Genomic DNA, 23,577 nt, shown 5'->3' on the forward strand with positions numbered 1-23,577 from the left:
ATTTTAGATAACAGTGGGAATTTGGGGTGATACAGCTTAAAAAAATAAGAATTTAACAAAATAAGAATTCACAGTGTTTAAACTGGATTGTTTTTTAAAATTTTATTTAATAAGCATATAATTAGTAGAAGCATTTCATTACAAATACATTGACATATTCAATAACAGTTTATATGTTTTTCTTAATTGAAAGGTTTACTAATTTGACCAGATCAAAAGTCAAAGTTAATGGTCTGGTTCGCTGAATTATAACATAAGTAGTTCCCTCTTATCCATAGGGGATGCATTCCAACACCTTGTTATAGTTGATTGAAACCACTCTACATCTACTTTTTCCTGTGTGTGTGTCCCAATGTAAAGGTAAGAAGTTAGCAGTATAAACAGTAAGAGGTTTAGCAATACTAAAGAAGAACAATTATAACAGTATACTATAATAAGATTACCAGCCAGCATCATTGCTCTGGCCCTTTGGAATCATTTTTCAGTAAACTAAGAATTAGGTCAACTTAGGTACTGTAATGGTACAAGACAGTTGATTGGTGGAGACCATTCCTAAGTATTATTACATACAGTAGTGTATACAGAGTGAGTGTACTGGACAATGGGGCAAATATGTGCCTTTGATGGCTTGAGACTTTCATCATCTTACTCAGAACAGCATGCAATTTAAAACATGGATCATGTCTGGAATTTTCCATTGGATATTCTCAGGCTCAAGCTGACCACAGGGTAATGAAACTCTGGAAAGTGAAGCTACTGGTGCAGAAGAATACTTTTCATGCCTCTTATTTATCAGGGATCTCAGCACCACTAAGAAACATGTATTCCAGTGCTGTGAAGAAGGTGAAATGCCATTAAATGTTGAAATAACATGTAAAATACCAGGTAAAATTACCAAGCTCTAGAACTGGAATTTTCTTATTTTTATGTACATTGTTTTTAACCATTATAGGTTTTATTGATTCTGAGCATTTTCACCATTTTAGTACTATAATGCCATGGTATTGAAATAATGCCACATTATTGAAACAGCTATTAGCATTTCCTAGTCTTAGCAGCCTCTGAGCTAGGCCTCGCAGAAATGGAAAGGGCAGTGAGAACCTGCAGAATATAATGGTCTCTGGGGGTCTTGGGATCTTTCCTGTACCTCTCAGCATCTTCCAGGTTTGCTGAGCTTTTGCTTCTCATGCAGCTGTATCAACTCACACTACCTGTGATCACCAGTCTACTCCCCTTTTAAAATTTTAATTTGATGTGTATGAGTGTACTGCCTGCATGTATATAAGTCCTGCAAAACTTGCAGAGGCCAGAAAAGGGCATCAGATCCCTTGGAGTTGGAGTTAATAGATAGCTGTTACCTGCCATGTGGGTGCCAAGAATTGAACCCTGGTCCTCTGGAAGAGCAGCCAGTGTTCTTAACCACTGAGCCATCTCTACAACCCCAGCAGTCTACTCTTGAACTAATGGTATACCAGATCCTGTGTGTTTAATGTCATTAGTCCAAGGTGATACCGTTGCAGCGCTTCTTCTGAAGGTGGAAGTACATTCACTGTCCTGTGCTTTAATGTTGAATTTTGACTCCCCTGTTCTCCAGAAAAGGTAGGCAGTCAGTGTTCCATTTTCAGAGAATGCCACCTTGACACAATTTAAATCTTGTTGCCATTTATACATCAAGATTTTGTAATGTAGCTTTCAAAAAGTATTGACTCTATGTGGTGGTGCAAGGCAGAGGCAGGCAGATCTCTGTGAGGTCTGCATAGGGATTTCTAGGCTAGCTGGGGCTACAGGGAGACCCTGTATCAAAAAAAAGTAATGTTGGACCTGGCATGGTGGCACACACCTTTAATTCCAGCACTTAAGAGGCAGAAACAGGTATATCTCTAAGTTTGACGCCAGTCCAGTCTACATAGCAAGTTTTAGGCCAGTTAGCCCTACATAGTGAGACCCTGTATAAAAAAAGAAAATTTAAGTATAATATATGTGTATTTGAATAGACAAAATATAGGATGATTTTAATTCAAGGCATAAATCTACTTTAGACCAGATAGGCTAAGAAAGCTCCTAGAAATGATTAACACTTTCAGTAAAGTGGCAGTTTATAAAATTAATGCAAGTTTTAGGCCAGTTAGCCCTACATAGTGAGACCCTGTATAAAAAAAGAAAATTTAAGTATAATATATGTGTATTTGAATAGACAAAATATAGGATGATTTTAATTCAAGGCATAAATCTACTTTAGACCAGATAGGCTAAGAAAGCTCCTAGAAATGATTAACACTTTCAGTAAAGTGGCAGTTTATAAAATTAATCTATAAAAACGATCAAAAGAAAGAAAGAAAAAAAGATGATAGTAAATAAATAAATAAAAATAAATAAACAAATAATCTCAGAATAAACCTTACCAAAGACATTAAAGACCTCTACAATGAAAATTTAAATATTTAAAGAAAGAGATTGAGGGAGATACCAGGAGATGGAAGGACCTCTCATGTTCATGGATTGAATGAATTAATATTGTGAAAATGACCATCCTACCAAAAGCCATTTATAGATTCACTGCAATCCCAGTCAAAATCCTCATGACATTCTTCACAGAATTATAAAAACATCGTAAAATCCATATGGAATCACAAAAGACCCCAGATAGCCAAAGCAACCCTTAGAACAAAGAACAGTGCTATATTATAGAGCCATAGTCATAAAAATAGCATGGTACTGGCACAAAAATAGACCCATAGATCAATGGAACATCATTGAAGACCTAAACATGAGTACATACAATTTCAGCCAACTGATATTTGACAAAGAGACCAAGAACATTCACTGGAGAAAAGAGCATCTTCAGCAAATGGTGCTGGCAAAGCTGGATCTCCGCCTATAGAAAAATGAAACTAGACCCTTATCTTTTACCTTGCACAAAAGTTAGCTCCAAATGGATCAGAGACCTCAGTATGAAACCTCAAACTCTGAAACATTAGAAGAAAACATTGGCAATAACCTACAAGATAGGTATAGGAAAGGACTTCCTAAATCGGACTTCAGTTGCTTAGGAATTAAGGTCAGAATCAACAAGTGGGACCTCATTAAACGAAAAAGCCTCTCTACAGCAAGAGAAACAAACCAAGGAAGTGAAGAGAAAACCCACAAGAGTGGGAGAAAAGCTTCACCGGCGACACATCTAACAGAGGTTTAGCATCCAGAATATATAAAAAACTCAGAAAAACAAAGAATCAAGAAAGCAAATGACCCAATTAAAAGATCGGCTAAGGATCTGAATAGAGAGTTCTCAAAAGAAAAAATAAAGATGGCTAAGAAACATCTTAAACGGTATTCAACATTGTTAGTAGTTAGGGAAATGCAAATTAAAACCACTTTTTGATTTCATCTTACCCCAGACTAGTAAGATCAAGAGAACAAATGATACCAAATGCTAGAAAGGATGTGGGGAAAGGAGAATGCTCATCCATTGCTGATACTGCAAACTGTTGCAACCCCTATGGAAAGTAGTATGGGGAACCCTTAAACTAAAAGTGAACCTACCGTTAGACCCAGCTATCCTGCTCCTTGGTATATACCCAAAGTACTCAGCCTATTGCAGAGACACTTGTACATCCATGTTTGTTGCTGCTCTTTTCACAATAGCTAAGAGATGGAAGACCTAAAGGTCCCTCAACCGATGAGTGGATAATGAAAATGTGGTTCATTTATACAATGGAGTTCTACTCAACAGTAAAGAAAGATGAAATCATGAAATTTGCAGGTAAATGGATGGAACTAGAAACTGTTATACTAAGTGAAGTAACAGACTCAGAAAAAGAAGCAACATGTGTTCTCCCTCATATGTGGATCCTAGCACCAAATCCTTATATTTGAGTATGTATCTAGACGTAACTGCAGGAACCAGGATAATGGAAGGAACCAGGGAGGTAAAGGGAAAGAAAAAACCTGAGAGAGAAGAACAGTAGGAGACAGGTGTTTCTAAGGGAGAAATGGATAAAAATGGGTGTATTTAAATGGGCCTGGGGAGGGAGGGTTATACAAGAAACCTTGGGGATAAAGGGAAAGAAGGAGCCCAGAAGAAGTGGGATCATAGGATACGGGTATTATCAAGGGAGAAATGGAGAAAATGGGGACACTTTAAATGGGGAAGCCATGGTGGAAGAGTTAGACAGGGAGAGAGGAGAGAAATAATGCCTAGCTAGTTTTAAAAAACCAGAGGGATACACACACAGTATCTCTACATGAGTCATGTGTGTAGCTAAAGGCTACAAAACAAGAAACAGTGCCAGACAGGAGATGTCTTCCTTTGAGTTGTTGGCCAGGGTGGTCCAAGAGACTCCCAATATAACACAGGCTTTGCCACAGCTCTTGGTGGCCTCCCAGAACTTGAAGGTGAGACCCTACTGCTGAAGACATAACATACTTCGGACACAGAATTTGAAGCAGTGGAGCTGGAACTGACCTGGAAGCCACTTCCCCTGAAGGCTAGCTCTCATTACTTTGGAGAGCACTATGAAGGTGCTGAGGGAAAACATTAACTGATAATCTAACACCAGCTTCAGCTTCAAGACCAAATAATCACATCAGTGACCAGCATAGCACATTGGTGCAGTAGTGACACTTTGATCTTTGGGGCAGTCAACAGCTACCTAATTGGACTAAAAGCCCACTCACTGGGAGGAAAGTGTGGCACTGTAAACATAGCCAAATACACATAGCTGGAAAGGTCATAGATCTTAGAGAAAACCCCAAGACTGTCACATCCCTAGACTAGTAATTTGTTACCATGTGTAAAATATGTATCCTTATATTTATGGATAAATATTCCAGACACCACTCATCAAAGAAGCTTCTTGTGCACCAGATGGAGACTATTACCAAGTACCACAGCTGGTCACACACAGGCATTGTCTATGAATTGCCCAGGTCTAAGTGACACATTTACAGTGCAACCTGTATACCTAAGGCTCACAGAACATAGAACAGAGTTAAAGAGGACACTAATGAATCTTTCAACTCTCATAAATGAAGCTCCCTAATGCAACAGAGGGCCAGGAACACAAAAGGTCACAAATGGCCAAAGTGTAGAGTGTGCAGAATCTAGGGCAATAGTGTCAGAATTCACGAGTCCCATGCAAACTCAAGCAGACAAAAATCCCAGCATAGAACTGGGGAAATGGACACCAGACCCCAATCTTAACTGAAGAAACATCATCAGCTGATTACTGCTAGGTGAGGAAGAGCTGATCTAGATAGGCTGACTAGACCTCAGTAGATGATTGCACTGAGGAACGTCTGGGGACACTAACTTGACACAATAGGTCTTAACACAAATGACAATGTATGAATTCCAATGGGTTGCTATGCTAGGGTGGCAGTGGGGATGGGGGTATAAAGATGATTAAGATTAATTGAGATGTTCTCTGTGAAATACAGAAAAATTCAATAAAAACAAAGTACAAAAGAAGAATTACAACGACTAAAGTAACACAACTGGCATTCTCCGTAGCAACTTCTGTCATATATATTCAGTTTTTCCAATCCTCTTTAAAACTACCCTATCAGGGATAAAATAATAATAATTATTATTTTTATTTCTTGAAGTTGATAACCTCATAAGGAAAAACAGTTAAATAATCTGTGTAAGATCCTATACTGTTAAGTAGTAGATCCCGTGTTTGACAACACTGCCCTACCAGCTCCCTGTCTAGGCTCCAGACTAGAGCCTGTGCTTTGAATTGCTGAGCTTTGCTGCTTCTCATAGAATTATAGACCCATGTTTGCATATAGTGGTAACCAATAGTGTCTTCTCTCAAAAAAGAAAAAGTTAAGCATCAGTCCCTATACTTTAAGAAATGAGCAAGTCAAGAATACCTGGAGAATCAACTACACCAGATGTACCACAATTATTTGATTCACTACATATAAGAACAAGAACGCAGTTACGGTCTTCTGTCTGGTAGACTAATCTTGTAGCTCAGGATTTGGGATCCATGACTGAGATGTCAAGAACAGGGAGGCCTGAGAGGATAGCCCTCCACCAGAGAAACTGTGAAGAGCATGCAGGAGTGCAGGCCAGGGCCTCAGTCAGCTAGTGGGCAGGAGACCCTGCTGTGAAGATCAGCCAGGCTGGTGTCACTCCTACAGAGATCCACAGGCCTCTGCCTCCCAAGTGCCTGGGATTAAAAGTGTGTGCCACGATCTTTTGAAGGGACTCTGAGACCATGGACAAGTTAACCCAGGACTCATGCTAGCATCCAGCGCACACCTCTCCAGGTCCTCACTTGACTGACTCCTTTTTATTGTTCCTGTCTCCATCCCACCACCATCTTTGCAGGCTTCTGTGGCTTCCGTGGCCTGTACATTTCCTGATACTTTATTCTGTGATCCTGTTTCCTTATTCTTTGAGAGTACTTTGTTCATTTATTGGTAGACTTCTGTGCTCTCTCCTATCTGATGTTAACTGTCGTGTTCATTGCTGTGTATCTAATTCTGGGAGAGTGCTTACAATATAGTTGTTGCTCAATGATTTTTTTTTTTTCAAAAAAACTTGCTGATAATTTTTAAGGACTTGCAGATAGATCCCTGAAAACCCATCTAAGTACATGTGTGCTAATATACTCACTCTTATTAATCACAAAGATACCAGTGTGGGGTATAAGGCAAGTTCCAGTCAAATTTAAATGTGTATTTTCTGAATAAAGTAACTTAGTAGTAATAAGTGCTGGATCCTGTGCTATGCTTAATTCTTCATTGATTATAACAACTTTAAAAGACAGAGGCAGACTTTATATTGTGAGTACCCAGTAATGTGTTTGTTTGGGGTTTTTTGTTTGTTTTGTTTTTTTAATGACTTGGAAGGACATGTACATTTCTGTAGAAATATTTGCTTGGTATGTTTTTATTTTTTAAATCTGGGGACAAGGTCTCCCTGTAGCAAGGTCTCCCTGTAGCCCCAGCTGGCCTGGAACTCACTATGTAGACTGGCCTGGCCTTGATCTCACAGAGCTCCACCTGCCTCTTCCTCCCAAATGCTATGATTAGAAGCTCCTCACACTTGATTCTTGGCATCTTTTTATATCTTTTCACCTGAATGCCTCAGGCAATATGGACTTTGGGTTGTTTTGTTTTGTTTTATTGTTGCTGTGTTATTTATTTTAACTTTTTATTGAATTTTTATCTCATACACACCATCTTAATCATCTTTATACCCCCTTCCCCATCGGCACCCTCCCATAGCCCCCCAACCCCCACTGGATCTCATGCATTCTGCCATTTATGTTAAGGCCTATCAAGTCAAGTTAGTATCCCCTAACATCCCTCAGTGCACATTCATCCACTAGGGTTTAGTCAGCTTATCTAGAGTCACTCTCTTAAAGAAGATCAGCTCTTCCTCACCCAGCAGTAATCAGCTGCCCAATAGTTCTTAGGCTAAGATTGCGGCCTGCTGCCCATTTCCACAGTTCTATGCTGAGTTTTTGTGCTTGTGCATGCTGTCACCTTTTCTGTAAGTACATATGCGCAAGGTCCCAGGGAACCTGTAATTCTGTATCCATGCGGTCATGCACCTCCTCTCTGGCTCTTATAATCTTTCTGCCCCCTCTTCCACAATGGTCCCTGAGCCCTGGGTGGGTGAAGTTTAATATGGGAGTCCTGTCCAAGGACCCACACTCTGCAGACTCGTATTCTTTATGCTTTGGTCATTTGTGGCCCTTTGTGTTCATTGCCCTCTGCTGCATGAGGGAGCTTCATTGATGAGAGTTGAGAGATGCATTAGTGTTCTCTCTCCCCTTGCTCCACTAGGTTCTGGGCTATCTGTTCTTTAGCTCCCCTATGATTAGGTTAGAGAAAAACTTAAATATATGATACTTCCAAAGTTCAACCAAGATATGCGAAATGAGAGGTTGCCGTGTGCAGGTACTGTCAGCTACTGCTTGGTTGACATGCTCTGTGTTTTTCTCAGGTTTTATCAAAGAAAGCAAGAGATGGAAAATTGTTACCTGAAGAGTACCAAGGAGGATCTTTTAGGTAAAATTTAAATTCTTAACTATCAATACCATTAAGAAAATAGATATGACTGGTTAGTCTGTGTCCACCTTTTTTCATTATTTATTTGGGTCACTTAAAATTTAGGTTCACAATCACATTCTAATTTAGATAAGAGACTTTGTGGAAGTGTTCGTCAGAGTGGCCAGGCTTTCATACTACAGTGGTAGGGACTCCTTAGAGTTGAATATGCAGTCCTTTGATTGGACATCAGCTGTCAAAAAATGACATTCAGGTTCTTAAAACTTTTATCTTTTAATTGCTTTATAAACAAGGTAGATTTTTTTTAAGCCTCAGTCATGTCCTTTCTTGTGTTTATTATTTTTATTTTTTGTGATACTGGGCTGTGAACAATATTTTTAGTTCTGTTTTTAAGTGTCACTGACGTAAAGTATACTGAGTGTAGCTTCAATAATTTATGTAATAATATGAAGAAACACATGTAACCACCGAAAGAAAGATGCAGAACATTACCAGCAACCCAGAAACCTTTTTTCTCCCCAATGCCACCCTTTTTCAAAGGTCACACCATTGTGAAGTTATCATAGGTTCCTTTTGCTGGTTTTGATCTTTATATAAATACTATGTACTTTTTATTGTCTGAATGGTTTTTGTTTGTTGTGATTTTTGCTAACCTCTAATATCTGAGAGAGTCCCTATATTGCTATGTGAAGCGGCCATTTATTAATCACTGTAATATATAATAATCTGTTGTATAAATGTTCCAGTATCCATCTTTTTCATGATGGGTATTTGAATAGTTTCCAGATTGGTGCTATTACAAATAATGGTGCCATGAACATTCTTACCAGTGTCTTATGGTGAATATATATACCCCCTTTTTTGTTGTTGTCATAAAAATAGAGTTCCTGGATTAAAAGCTTTGATAGGTACTGCCAAAGAATTTTCCAAAATGATTTCTACAAATTTACAGCACTGTCAATAGTGCATGAGAATTCTTAGTGCTGTGCATTCTTGCCAATATTTTAATGTTAGGTTTTAAGTTTTAGTGTTTCTTGGGGTATATATAGGGCTCAAGAATGTGCAGATTGATAACTTTTAGTTTTTCCAGGTCGATCACCTGGTCAGAACCATCCCCAGAAGGGCAGGTTCACCTTAAGTCATGCTACAGAGATAGGGAGAATACCTAATGCATTAATGAGTTGGTGAAGTTTTCCTGCCTGGAATCCCAGCGCCCTAGTGCAGTGCTTATGGACTGGGTTACAGACATGAGCTCTCAGTACACCTGCTCAGTTGTCTGAATTCTTCATAAAAGCATAATCTCTTCTTTTCTTCTTTATCTCTTTTCTAGCCATGCTTTCCCTTGAATTTTGGGCTTCCCTTTTCTCTAAAGCTCTTTTCCCTCCTCGCCATGCCTTTATGGCTTTTCTCCTTCTGTCCTCCATTCTCCTTCTAGGCAGCTGCTGAGATTTACAGCTTGCCTGTCCTGAGAACTTTTCATTAAACTCTAATAAAATTCTCCTAAAGCTTCTGTTTGAGTCCACTTGTAATTTCTTTTAAGAATGAGACTAAGAATCCTGAAGGGGACCCTGTTTTTACTGTGTCATCTTCACAGCATTGAGTCTTAGTTCTTTCAGTTATGTTTTATAATTTTTTGGTGAAAGTCATACATTATACTTGTTTTGTGATACCATTCTAAGTGGTATTATTTTCAAATATCATAGTTAAATGTTAGCTTGTGCATAGATATATTACCTTTTACATAGTGACATAAATTCACTTACTGACCTTAAGCATTTATCTGTAGTTTTCTCTGTACAGTCAGTTCATCTGTAAAGAACAGTTGCATCCTTTCACTACTCATCCTTCTCTTTCTTTTCCTCTCCATTTGTCACTGGTTAGGACCTCCAGTTCAGTGCTGTTTGACAATAGTTCTTTTTGTATGTATGTTTATAGATATTCTTTGATCTTTGAATCAAAATTCAGTAGCACAGTTTTTTAGTAAAGTACAAATATGTACTTTGGGCCACACCACCTTCTGAGGTTTGGTTTTGTTTTGTTTTTCCTCCTAGTATTTCCAACTTGGGGATGTTTGGCATTGATGAGTTTACTGCAGTCATCAACCCTCCTCAGGCCTGCATTTTGGCTGTTGGAAGATTCCGGCCAGTATTGAAGCTCACTGAGGATGAAGAGGGGAATGCCCAACTGCAGCAGCACCAGCTCATAAGGGTCACCATGTCAAGTGACAGCCGAGTGGTTGATGATGAACTGGCAACAAGATTTCTTGAAAGTTTCAAAGCAAACCTAGAGAATCCTATGCTACTTGCTTAGCCCTCAAAGACTAAAAGTTCACATATAATTAGGTGTTTAAGTATGAAGTCAATGAAATGCTTATTTATTGAAGGGAAAAACCCTTGGCCTAAGCTGTCTTGATTTTCAGTGTGTGTTTATTTTAGAAATATGTGATAAACTGTGACTAATAAAAAACGTTTGGTCGGTCAGATACATTTTTTAATGTCTGGTGCTGTACAAAAGGGTGTTAAACTAATGTAAATACATCCTATATTTGGCCCATTTGAGATTTTAGAATATTTGAGAATGTATGATATACTGTAAAATAAAAAAAAAAATCAATAGAGCTCTAATTGTGTTGAAGTTAAAAGTGGGCTTCAAAGAAATGCCTTTTTAAGCATCAGGATCTCTTTTTTATAAACATTGCTCTAGATATACTTGAACAATTTAATATATATAGAAATTTATTCTGGATAATAGTAAATGAATAAGGATTACATTTTATTAGGGGTTATGGCAACATTATTAAATTCTTATGTATATAAAGCCAGATATGTCTTAGCCATGTATGTTTCTAGTCTTATTTTTCACTTCTATAACACTGAACTTATAGCGAAGAATAAAACAAAACTGAAGAAAGAGGAAGAAGACCAAAAGAGTTCTTTGTTCAGAGACTCAATCTCAAAAGATCAAAAAATAGGAAAATTGGGTTCATACCTATAAACCCAGCATGCGAGAGACTGGAGCAGGAGGATCACTGTGAATTCAAGGCTAGCCTGGGCTATACTCAGTGAGACTCTGTCTCAAAAATAGTGGCATGGGGGTGGGGGCGGGGGAATTGCTCCATGAAAAGCTGTAGTTAAAATATCTAAACCTTCAGAAGTGAACATTGTATTTTTATGCAGAGTTGGAATATATTGAAATAAATTGGGTTTTCTCATACCAAGCATTTTAAGTTTGTATTGTTTCAAATATAAAGATGTTTCTTGGGGCTGGAGAGATGGCTCAGCAGTTAAGAGCACTGACTGCTCTTGCAGAGGACCCAGGTTCGAATCCCAGCACCCACATGGCAGCTACAAACCATCCTTAACTCCAGTGCCAGGGGAGTCTGAAGCCCTCTTCTGACCTCCACGGCATTGCATGACACAGGTGCACTCACATACATGCAGGCAATATACTCATACATACAAAATAAAAATAATAAAATTTTTTTAAAAAGATGTTTCTTAGCGCATTGGAATTTAGTTTCTATTCGATCAAATGTAAGAAAATAAAATTCTAGTCTACTTCAAATGGTAGGCTACAGGTGTTTGATAAAAGCTTTGAGATACATTAGTGATTTTTCTAAGCCATCTTAAAACATACTCTGCAAAAGGAAAAAAGTAATTTAAAGTTAGTGTGACAGAGAAAATAGAAAAGTAGCTGAGCAGCTCAGCTTGGTGGTTCATGCCTGTAATCTCAACATTTGGGAGACTGGGGCATGAATTCAAGGTCAGTCTGAACTACGGATTGAGAAACTAGCTGATAAGGAACTTTGGATAAAGTAGAAGACTTGATGAGGGAAAACAGATGGGAAATACCCATTGTGTTCCATCAGTCACATGAAATTTCCCCTTATTATCATAAATGTTAGAACAGCTTCTCTTGGCAACTCAGGCAAGATAACTATATTTAAATTGGATGGTAATGAATGGTAATTTAATTCACTAGTCACAGAAAGACTGGTGTTAGTGTCAGTTGACATAAATCACCAGAAGAAAAAGACTACATAGTGCAAGTTGTATTAAGTATGACATGAACTATCTGCCCTAACAAAAGAGCCTTCTCAAATAATTAGTGTCCCACTATATCAATCGTTAAGAAAATGCTTAATTCAGTTATACAGTTTTAACAAGCCGTTTTTAAGTCTTCAAAAACTTTTGTCATATTAACACGTATACTTAAAATTATTACCAAATGCTATTTTCAAAGTAGTTTTTATAAGTTACATTATTTTCGAGGTCAGCTTCACTGAAATTTTTGAGGGTTTCTTTTTCTAATGAGGGGGTGCATATGCTTGTTTGTGTGGGTGTGGGCTTGCATGTGCCACTGCGAGTGTGTGCAGGTCAGAGAAGAGGCTTTGCCTTCGCCTTGAGGCAAGGTCTTTTGTTCACTGCTGTATGTCCCAGGGTAGCTAGCCTCCAAAGATCCTCCTGTCCCTGTCTCCTATCTCCTATTAGGGGCTGCTGGGATTGCAGACATTTGTGCTACTGCATCTGACTTTTACCTGGTTTCTGAAGATTTAAACTTGTCTCACGCTTAGGCAGCAGGTGCTGAGCTAAGTCCCCAGGTCTCCTTTTCTAGTGGTTACACCTAAAAAATAGAGCATGAGACAGCTGTGAGAATCTTTCATTTGGAGTTCTGTTTTCTGTGACTGTACAAGGTTAGCAGTACATCTGCCCTCTATTTTCTGTAAATGGGAAGGGCATGGATACCCATGCAGCCTTGCTTCCACAGCTGAGAGTGGTACAGAGGCGCTGTGTCAGCTAAAGGCATTTTAGTTCTTCATGGACAACACCGGAACCCAGTGGCCTTGTGTGGTTTGTTTGACTTCTTGGCTTTTGGTGCAAGCACTTGTTTGCACAAGTTAAACAATAATTTAATATTTCTATAATGATTGGGTTCATATAAGGAAATCATTTCTGAAAAGAATCCTATCACGGTGTGAGATCAAAAAACAACCTTGATTTAAGGAAGGAGTGTGGATACTTGGTCTGCACTGTGCATCAGCAAGCTCCTCCCATACTAAACTACTATTTATAGTAACTGGGTATCACACTAAAAGGAGCAAAAAAAAGTTTGTCGTCATTTTCCCCCCTATTTAAACAGGGAGAATAATCTAATATTGCAAAGACTTTTATGGAAAAAAGCAACATCCATTCAAATCAGTGCTTAGGCACAAAATGCGAATGAATTTTAAGCTTTTCACTCAAATGGTGCTGTTCTGTATAACATTTCTAGTTAGGCTTTAGAGGTGATGCAGTGTGTTTATCGTTTTCTACTGTATGTTGCTGGCCAGACTCCTTGCAACATTGACAAATAACATTTCATATATACTGTTACAGGTATTTTACATAATATCAAATGGAACTTCTGTATTTAGTTTGTTTGTTGTTGTTGTTGTTGTTGTTCTCACTTTGGACCCAATTCACAATAAATTGCTTAAACAACCCCATATAGGCATATGTGAAAAGTAAACCTAGTATTCTTTCTTTGAAAGGTAGGTGGTGCTATTAGTTAATAGATTGTAATGAGAATGGGTGAAAAATTACATGACATTTCAATTCATTTTCAAATAAATTTTATTCTGATTACACTTTGCATCAGGATGAACTTAATCACCATTTGCAAAGTGAAGAAATAAAAGAATTGTTTCAGGCAGACAAAGGAATAAGCCCTGCTTTAAACCCCGTGCTATGAATGGGGAACATTTGGAATTTCTGAAGAACAAAGTAACAATAGAGAGTGACTTTGAGTTGAGTCTGGCCTCAGTGCTGGATAGCTTGCAACTGAGGGGAGGCCAGCCAGCAGGGACCAGCTGGAAGGTTTTGCTATAATGAAGCCTCAGCATCTGATCTAGGTCAGTGTCTTTAACAACGGAAAGGTGGTGTGCTCACCATGTCTGGCTGCCGTGTACATTATGAACGGAACGGGCATGCTGGCTGACAGTGCTACATCCATGGTGTAATTTCCCTTCCAAAAAAACTCCCATTGGCTCACATTTGCTGTTATCAAAGGGATGAGGTTCTAATGACATAGAGCAGGTAGGATATAGGAAGGCATTTAGACTTGCTATGGATGGGAAGGGCAATAATCTTTCAATAAAGTTATTTTGAATAATTGTATGTGGGCTTTTGGTTTTTTTCCTGGTATCTCCATTGATTTTGGAAGATAGAAGGAGTCAAGGTTGGAGGGAAAGTATGGTCTGTGTGGTGGGTGACATAACACTGAAGATCCCATTTAACTGAAATTTGCTAAGGTAGCTTACAGGTGAACTTAGAAAAGTTCTAGTCTCTCAAGGTAGCAGTCATTTGTTCTTTGATCATATAGCTTCTTTTCACTGTCTTTTTAATTACTTCTCTGGTTTTTAGAGAAGTTCAAGCCACTTTTTTCTTCCTGAGAAACTGAATGTTGTTAAAGCCCTTGATTTAAACTTTACTGTATATGACATGAATTGAAGGAAAATGTGCACTTCTTTTAACAGTTGAGAAAATATTAGCACAACCAGTCATGATTTTCACATCTTAAATTTTTAGTTTATGAAAATTATTACTCCTGTCACAGAAAGGTAGGTCTTTAAGGGTGTGGTTATTGTCACCAAATGATATGCACTACATATAGGCTTTACAAAGCACAAATTGTTGTATAAGCATAAGGTGTTAAAATTTTATTTGCAAAAGTTACACTTAAACTTTGCTAAGGGGCAGTATTTATCAGGAAGCTGTCGAATGGTTCTTGATAAACAAGTATCCTTCCCAGTGCCATAGCGTGTGTCTGTAACTACATACTTTGTTAGTGTGCCTGTGTTCTAGTTACTTTTTCTGTTGCTGTTGATAAACCACTAACTAAAAGCAACTTGGGGAAGAAAGGGTTTATTTAGCTTACAGTTCCATCACTGAAGAAAGTTAGGATAGGAGCTCAAGGCATAAACTGAAGCAGATACCATGGAGGAATGCTGCTTCCTGGCTCCCTCCCTGGCTGGTGCTCAGCTACCTTGTTATACAGCCCACACCCATCTGCCAAGGATGGCATACCCACAGTGACCTGGGCCCTCTTAAATCATTAGTAATCAAGATAATGCCCCACAGGTGTGCCCAAAGGCTAGCCTGATAGAGAAAATTCTTCAGTTGAGGGTTCCTATTCCCAGGTGACACTAGATTGTATCAAGTTGACAATAAACTAATCACAGCAAATTTTCATGTTTGTTGAATTAGGAATTATTCATTCATTCATTCATTCATTTATTTTTAGACAGAATCTCACTGTATCGTCATAGCTGGCTTGGAACTGGCTATCTAGACTAGGATGGCTTTGAACTCAAAGCAATCTGTCTGCCTGCTTCTTCTTCCTGAGTGCTAGGATTAAAGGAGTGTGCCATCATGCCCAACTCTAGATCAGGAATATTTTTAAGCCTTGGTTCAACTTTACAAGTTACTAGGCTTTTGGCAAAAATCTTCTATCTGTGCTTTATATTCGTACTTGTGATATGAGGGAAAAATCATCTGTGTAGCGGCTGTTCATCTTGTGTAATCTTTTCAGTTCTGAATGAGAGGTACAGCCTACTCCACAGGATGCCTTCTGCATAGAATCTTAGGATTTCACATAGTCTCAGAGGTAGCATAGATTGATCTAAACTCAGAAGACTCCCACCTGGAATTTGAGCCTAGGTGTGGGTGGTACAAGAGCTCAAGCGTGTTGTTAAAACATGAAGCCTTCGGAGTCTGACACAGGCTGAGGTGGTTCTGCTCAACTTCAGTAATGTCACTGATGTGCTTCCACATAACCAGTCTTAATTCATATTTTCTTTGTAGTCTGTGTTTCTGGTAAAATTGTACAGGAAGTACTAAGGGGTTTTTGTTTTGCTTTCATTATGCATAACTGCTAGTAACCTGGAATGCTAAGTTAAGTACCGCGACTTGTAACAGCCTAATGAAAAGCTTGGAAAAAATGAAGCTGAAAAAAATTAAGGGTTTAATTTAAGCGCCTCTAGGAACAAAGATAAGATATTGCTGAGCCAGGCGCAGTAATGCATTCCTCTAGTCTCGGTTGCTGAGAATGCAGAGACAGGAGGATCACTGGAGTGCAGGAATTTGAGACCAGCCTGGGCAACAGAGTAAGACTGAAAAGCAAAAAACCCTTAGCCAGATGTGATGGCACACATGTATAATACCAGATCTTGTGAAATGGAGGCAGGAGGATTCTGAGTTTGAGGCCAGCCTGGGCTACATTGTGTAGCCATTTCCAAAAATAATTTAAAATGCATAAATGTAATGTAGAACATTTTACCTTTAGTTTTGTCTTTCCTTTGAATCTGGTCTAGGTTCAGAACCTTACTTTTAATACCAGAGATTCCAGTTTCTATATTGGGAACTATTGGGCAGCCTCCAACTATCAAGGGTCAGTAGTTGATGACAAGTTGGTTGCCTGGGCCAAGTATGCAGATAGCCACCAAGCAAATCGGAAGAAACAACCAGGGCACAGTGAGGGTGGGAGGGCTGGTGAACATGGCGTACTGGGTTGACCATCAGAAGGAGGTCACTGGAGCAAGCTGGGGCTGCCATTCTGGGCTCTGTAGAACCAGTATCAACTGCCTTGTCCTATAGATCAGCTGTGCAGCAACTGGACCCAGCAATCATCCCTCAATTCCTACTGGGGAATGTTAGCGTCTTGCTTACTATAGTGGAGAAATGCTTTTGAAAGAATGCTATTCAGTATTGTAGAGCAGGTGGGATTTAAGGGTAAATTTGAGGCTGAGAGACTGAAGTTGAGAGATACTGGCACAAGAGCCCAGTCAGAGAGACAGAGAGTCATAAATTTGGAGGAAGACCAAATGGTAAGTCAGAAAATTACGTCCACATTAGACCTATGCGATAGGCTTGGTTTTGTCAACTTGATAACACTCTAGAAATCACCTGGGAATGGGGTCATAATGAGGAATTGTCCAGATTAGGTTGGCCTGTGGGGTAAGCCTGGGAAGGAGTCTCTTACTTGGGTTAATTAAGGTGAGAAGACTCGCCCTGAATATGGACCACACCATTTTATGGATTGGCCTCTGGACTGAATGAAGAGAGACTGAGCTGAGCACTACTAGCATGCATGCATTAACCCAGTGCCTCTGCTCTTGACTGGTGATATGATGATGGGATGGGATGGGATGGGATGGGATGGGATGGGATGGGATGGGATGGGATGGGATGGGACGGGATGGGATGATGTGATGATGTGATGATGTGACCAGGTCTCTCAAGCTCCTGCCCTCCTGCCGCTCTGACGCCCCTATCATGAAGGACTGTAACCTGGAACTGTGACACAAATAAGCCCTTTCCCTTAAGTTGTTGTGGTTATAATATTTTGTCACAGCAACAGGAAAAGAAACTGAGACAACCTACTTTTGGAGTAGGAACTTAACTAGAGTACCAGTATTATTTTGAAATTTAATTTATTTCAGTAAATTACCCAACTTGTTGGATGAGACATGCATCAAATAATGAAATAAAGGTGAAAAGTGGAAATATTATTCATTCAGCAACTGTCAACTTTTAGTGTGCATATAACAGTCCATTCTTTCAGTCAGCTAAAACTGGATAAATGGTATTTATATGCCTGAAGATGTTTTAGCAAATTCTATAATCAGAGTATATGAGAGGGATAGTTCATAGAGGAGGTAACATTTGAGCCAGGTTTTTATATTCCTGGTTATAACAAATTCCCCCCTTTTTTTCTGGTTTCTCTCATTTCAATAAGTGAATGTATAACAACTAAATATCCAATTTTATTAGTTCATTTTCCAAGACCTTTGGCTTAACACCTCTTTGGCTTAACACCTGTCTGTGATACTGCAATAACAAATTTTTCTTAACAAAGAAAGAAAGCTTCATGCCCTATCAGGCTAGGGCCCTAAAGAAAGGTAACTTCATTTAGGAATAAACAGTCCTTTGTTTAATTGAAATATGTTTTTAAATTTCTCCTACCTAGTCTCCTGCCTCTACATGTTTTTTAGTCTATCTTATGTGTACAAATACATTTTGCTCCCATTGTTTTATTTTCAAAGGACCATCTGCTAAACTTATTTATTTATTGAGTCCAACTCAATAGGTAGCCCAGGTTGGCCTTTACCAGCACCACCCCAGTCTAATTTAATAATTATTGGGTTCTTCACCTCTGAACAAAATTTTAGGAGCAAGTAAAAAGTCAGGGTTTATTTTTCACATTTACTTATTTATTGTGTGTAGAAATGAAGACAACTTTTATGGGTCAGTTTTCTCCACCATGTGGGTCCTCAGAGATCAAACTCTGGTTGTCATGCTTGGGTGGCAAGTGTCTTTACCTGCAGAGCCATCTCACCAGCCCTCAAGTTTTATTTTTAGCCTTCAGTATCCTTAATGCTAAATGTTGTGCTGGTGTTTTCTCTAAATGTACCAGGTCAGAATGAGTCTTTGCAGTGTGAATTCTAGCTTTGCACTTGGCTGAAGTTATAGTTATACAAGTTGTACAGTGAAGTAGATTTCATTAGTAAGCTCAGTATGCTATTTATGGGCATTTTATCTTGGTACCAAATTACTACTAATAAAGTAGTAAGAATGTATCTTGTTTTGTTAATTACTAATCAAAGAAAATATGATGAGGTCTAGGTTTGGGGCTTTTGTTTGGTTTTGTTTTTGTTTTTCAGACAGGATCTCCCTGTAGCCCCAATTGGCCTGGAACTTACTATGTAGATAGTGAGTCCTTGATCTCACAAAGATCTGCCTGCCTGTGTCTCCCGAGTCCTGGGACTAAAGACGTGGACCACCAGGCCCCGCTGAGTTCTAGGTCTTCTTTATATTGTTAAGGGTTTGCTACAACTTTAGAAAAATGAGATCTGTTCTTAAATTATATAGCTATACCTATTCCTGAAAGCAAGCTGTAAGTCCTCATTTTAAACTTTTAAGTTTTAGCCATTTTGGGAGAGGGTTGTCATTGTTATTGTAAGCTGTGGTTTCATGGGCCTATGGATTGGGCAAAATGGAAACTTGGTATGCAGGGGAGGAGGGAACGCTGCTTTTGTGTACTTCTCACTTCCCAAACGGATCATCACAGCTTTGGAAAATGTCTAGAGGAATAATTTTGTAGAAGCCTTAAATGTAGAAAAACTGACAAATGTCTATCTTTTTAGTGTTATTTGGGAAATTACAGGACTTTTATTTTTTAAGCAGTTACTTTCAGTATAATTTTGCTAGTTCTCTAATTGCTTAGTTTGTAAGTAGATGGAAGTCTTTTTTTTTTTTTTTTTTCCAAACTGTACATAGGCTGGCCTTAAAATATAGTAGTACAATTCTAGTCGCTAACTTACTGAGATCCCAGCATTGCTGTGAATACTTTACATGCACTGTTAACTCATAACACCTCACCACAACCAGTAAAATAGGAATTATTACCAGCATTTCACAGCAGGGAAGTAACGTGTTCAAGATGACATGGCTTCTAGTGTCAATAACAGAATTCAAGCCTGTAGCCTGGCCCTGGAGCCTCATAGCAGATTCCTTTTTTAAAAGCATCAATTTGTTAGAAAATTCTGAGGTATAGACTAGCCCATGAACAAAACTCTTATGAGTCAAAGCATGCTTCGCTCCATAAGGTAGAAACAGCTGGTTGAGCTTCCTAGCTATGTGTATTTGGCTAGGTTTACAGTTCCAGAGTTACAGAGTTTGAAACCACTGGGAAAAAGACCACCAGGCTCAATTCAATTTTTAATTGGTCAAATTTATTAGGGTTATAGCCATCTGTGGTCCCTTAGTCAGATTTAGGATCAGAGCTCCAAGGGGAGGGTGGAACTACCTTTTAAAAGCAAAACCCATAAATATCATAGGAATTTCACCACACAAGTTAGCAGATAAGCAAACTACAGAAGCCAAAGCAAGCTTGTGTTAGTACCTTGACAGTAAGGTACTTTCTGATTAAGTACAGCTACAGTTGTCTGGGAAAACCAAAGTCAGCTACTCCAATGAAAGCACTCTTCTAAGGGGAAGCAACTAAGTTCAGGGGCTTAACCTCGAAGCTGGCTGTTTTTCTAGCTTTTGAAGTTTAAAGTGGATGCTTTATACTTGGCTATTACAGTTTAGGGAACTCCATTTGGGGCCATAACACCAGACATGAGCTTCTTCCCATTGAGTGGGCTTTAAGCCCAATTAAGTAGCTGTTGATTACCCCCAAGATAAAAGTGCCACCACTGCACCAATGTCGGTTGCTGTGCTGGTCATTGATGTGTTTTTTAGGCCTTGAAGGTAGGGTTGGACCATGGATGTTCTCCCTTACCTACTTGAGAGCTAGCCTTCAGGGGAGGTGGCTTCCAGGTCAGTTCTAGCTCCATTGCTCCAAATCCTGTGTCTAAAGTATGTCCTGTCTTCAGCAATAGGGTCTTGCCTTCAAGTTCTGGACCAGGATCAACAATAGCCTGTGTTATTTTGGGAGTCTCTTGGACTACCCTGGTCAACAACTCAAAGGAACGTTTCTCCTGTCTGGCACTGTTTCTTGTTATGTAGTCTAAGTCAGAAATGAGAAGGTAAAGGGGGAAAAATAAAACTAAAAGAATGGATAAGTACAGCCCCTACCTCAGGTGGGGATTGCTCCATCCCAGCGGTGCTCAGCAGCGGCATGTAATGCTTCCTGTGCGGCCTCACTCTTCCGATCACGAAGTGCAGGGGTGCAGAGGGCGGTTGCAGAGGTGGTTGGCAGGGGCAGCAGCTGCAGAATGGCTACCAGAGCACTTAGCCTAATTGGCAAGCGAGCCATTTCCACCTCTCCGTGTGTGCGAGCGCATGGGAGTGTGACGAAGAGTAAAGACTACTCCCTCCCCATTTACGTTGGCCGGCGTGACTACCCCTTGCCTGATGTGGCCCACGTCAAGCTGCTGTCTGTCAGCCAGAAGGCCCTGAAGGAGAAGGAGAGGGTCTGCCTGGAACAGCCTGACCAGGGACGAGAAAGTCCAGTTGTACCGCATCCGGTTTAAAGAGAACTTTGCTGAGATGAACAGGGCCACCAACGAGTGGAAGACAGTCGTGGGCATGGGCATGTTCTTCATTGTCTTCACCATCATTCTTCTGATGTGGGAGAAGTGCTACGTGTGGCCGGATCCCGCATACCTTTGCTCAAGACTGGGTGGCCATGCAGACCAAGCGGATGCTTGACATGAAGTCCAACTCCATCCAGGGCTTCTCCGCCAATTGGGACTATGACAAGAATCTGTGAAAGTGAGGCTGCTCGCCAGCTGCCTCCCGCACTCAACTTCCTGGAAACCACTATGTCCAACAGTCCTTTGTGATGCCAATAAATGACAGTTTCCATGAGGAAAAAAAAAAAAAAGAATAGATAAGTACTCATGAAAAATATTGAACATTCACTTTTTTTCCTGTTACTTTAAGTATATAGTTGATAGGCATATGGACAAAGACTTAAAGAGCAAGGTGGACAGCCAGTAATTGATTTGGCTAGAGAAAGGACTGGCCATTTAAAAAACAATGTCTCCTTATGTTCATTTTGTTTTTCCTGCACTAAGGAAACTCTTTTTAGTAGTTGCTGTTGGTTACTATCATTTGCCTAAAGTTATCAAACAAGACCATAAGGTAACAGGATTTTTGAAAATCCTATGACTTTACCTGATGATTTTATTTTACCTTTACGAAAATATTTTCAAATTGCAAGCAACGGTGGTTTTTAAATGTATTAGAAGCTGTGATGCTCATCTGCACTCTTTTCATTGGGAGATGGAGCTCCCACTTTTTTTTTCTCCAAATAAAGGTTTTAATGTTTTAAAAAAAGGAAGAAAAAATTATTTATAAAAGTGTGTTTTCTTTTGTTTAACTTTTAAAAAACTTTATTGAGAATTTCATATATGCATATAAGGTGTTTTGATCAAATCCATGCCCACTCCCTCCCCTCCAACACCTCCCATATCTTCCCATCACTTTTTTCTGACAAAAAAAGGAAGGAAGGAAGGAAGGAAGGAAGGAAGGAAGGAAGGGAGGGATACACTTGTCAGAAAAAAAATGATGGAGATCCCACTTTTATGTATGCTAAACATGTTGCAGGTTTGACATGGATATTCAAATTCCTTTGTTCCCTTCTTGTATTTCCCACCCCCCAGTCCTCAAACAGCTGCCATCAATTTCTGTAGTGATTATTTTTCTCATTGCTATGGCAAATTACCTGACAAAATGAATTCAAAGAATGGAAGTTTATTTTGACTCAAGTTTGAGGGTACAGTCCCTCAAGGTGGGGAAGGCATGGCAGCTGGAACTTGAGGCAGCTGGTCACACTGCATCTGCATCTGCAAACAAAGAGTGGTGAATACTGGTGCTCAGCTCACTTTCTCCTTTTTATTCAGGCCAGGACCCCCCAGCTGGTGGAATGGTGGCCCTCACAATGGGGACTTATCCGGGGGAGGTTATTCAGTAAACTATGAGCACAAGGCTGCCATCTGTTAGGATTCACTCTCGGTTGTTCCACATGGCTGCTGTGGTTAGATTAACCCATAACTATCCTTGCTTGACAGGCAAGCACAGTAGGAACAGCTGAATTAGGCAGATTAAATTATCTGCTTTGAGTCTTAATTGATGTAGTTGTTTTGTGTTTTTCTGTCAGAGAGCGGTAAACTGGAGAGTTGGGGTAAGAGTTTGAATCTAGAGAATAGAAACATTCTCCAATTCCAGGAGGCTGTGGGTCCTGTTTCTTCTCTTGGCTTAGTCAGTGATCCGCTGACAAATAACCAGCTCTCTAGGGATGAATGATAATGATGATATAGATAATTTACACACTGTATTGTACATGTTACATAGGCAATTTCCCCAGAATGTTTCCCTGATTTTACAGAACTCGTTTTTAGAACTTGCAGCTGTTGAGGAACTGTGGCTCTTGAATGAATGTTGGCTAGTATTTGCTGTCACATGAAGCAAGAAAGACTGGTACTGGAATTTTGCTTGTTTTTCCAATGAAGAGAGTAGTCCACCAAATCAGACAATTTTCAAATACTGGAAGAATATTTCCTCAAATTTTCTGCTATTTACAATGTATTAGCTATAGACTTAAAAGATTTCATTAATTTTTTTATTGTATGTGTTTGAGTGTTATAAGCATACAACACATATGCCTGGTGCCTGTGGAAGCCAAAGGAAGGTGTCAGATCACCTAGACCTGGAGTTTCGGGTGGTTGTTAGTCACCATGTTTGAGTGCTGGGAACTAATCCTTGGCTCTCTGAAAGAGCAGCCAGTGCTCTTAACTGCTAAGTCATCTCTCCAGCCCCTGCAGATGACATTTTTAAGTTTAAACTGCATAGCTTAGTTTCTCCACCATTTTCTTAAGCCTAGAGGCAGTCATCATATCAAGCCCTGACTTGCTCCATTTGCTCATTTCTGCGGTACAGAGATTTGAAGCTTCCAACATGTTATCATTAAATGTATAGTTGAGAAGCATTCCAGTAAAGATTCAATAGATGTAAATGTGCTTAAGAACATAGATAATAGTAAATGATTAGGAAGTGATGAGCT

General features: G+C 39.4%; 1 protein-coding gene and 1 pseudogene across 1 annotated transcript in view; both read left to right on the plus strand.

Annotated features, from left to right (window-relative positions):
- Positions 1-10,866, plus strand: part of Pdhx (pyruvate dehydrogenase complex component X) — a 68,559-nt gene extending 57,693 nt beyond the window's left edge. Inside the window, exons 10-11 of the mRNA XM_008852368.2 lie at positions 7,964-8,028; positions 10,080-10,866. Coding sequence (XP_008850590.1) covers positions 7,964-8,028; positions 10,080-10,338 — 324 coding nt within the window. The 3' untranslated portion in view covers positions 10,339-10,866. The remainder of the gene's footprint in view (positions 1-7,963; positions 8,029-10,079) is intronic.
- Positions 10,867-20,785: 9,919 nt separating this feature from the next.
- On the plus strand, positions 20,786-21,282 carry LOC103749517 (annotated as a pseudogene).
- The last annotated feature ends 2,295 nt before the right edge of the window (positions 21,283-23,577 follow it).

Source organism: Nannospalax galili, unplaced genomic scaffold (genome assembly GCF_000622305.1).
Source record: "Nannospalax galili isolate Female #2095 unplaced genomic scaffold, S.galili_v1.0 scaffold126, whole genome shotgun sequence".
Classification (NCBI taxonomy): domain Eukaryota; kingdom Metazoa; phylum Chordata; class Mammalia; order Rodentia; family Spalacidae; genus Nannospalax; species Nannospalax galili.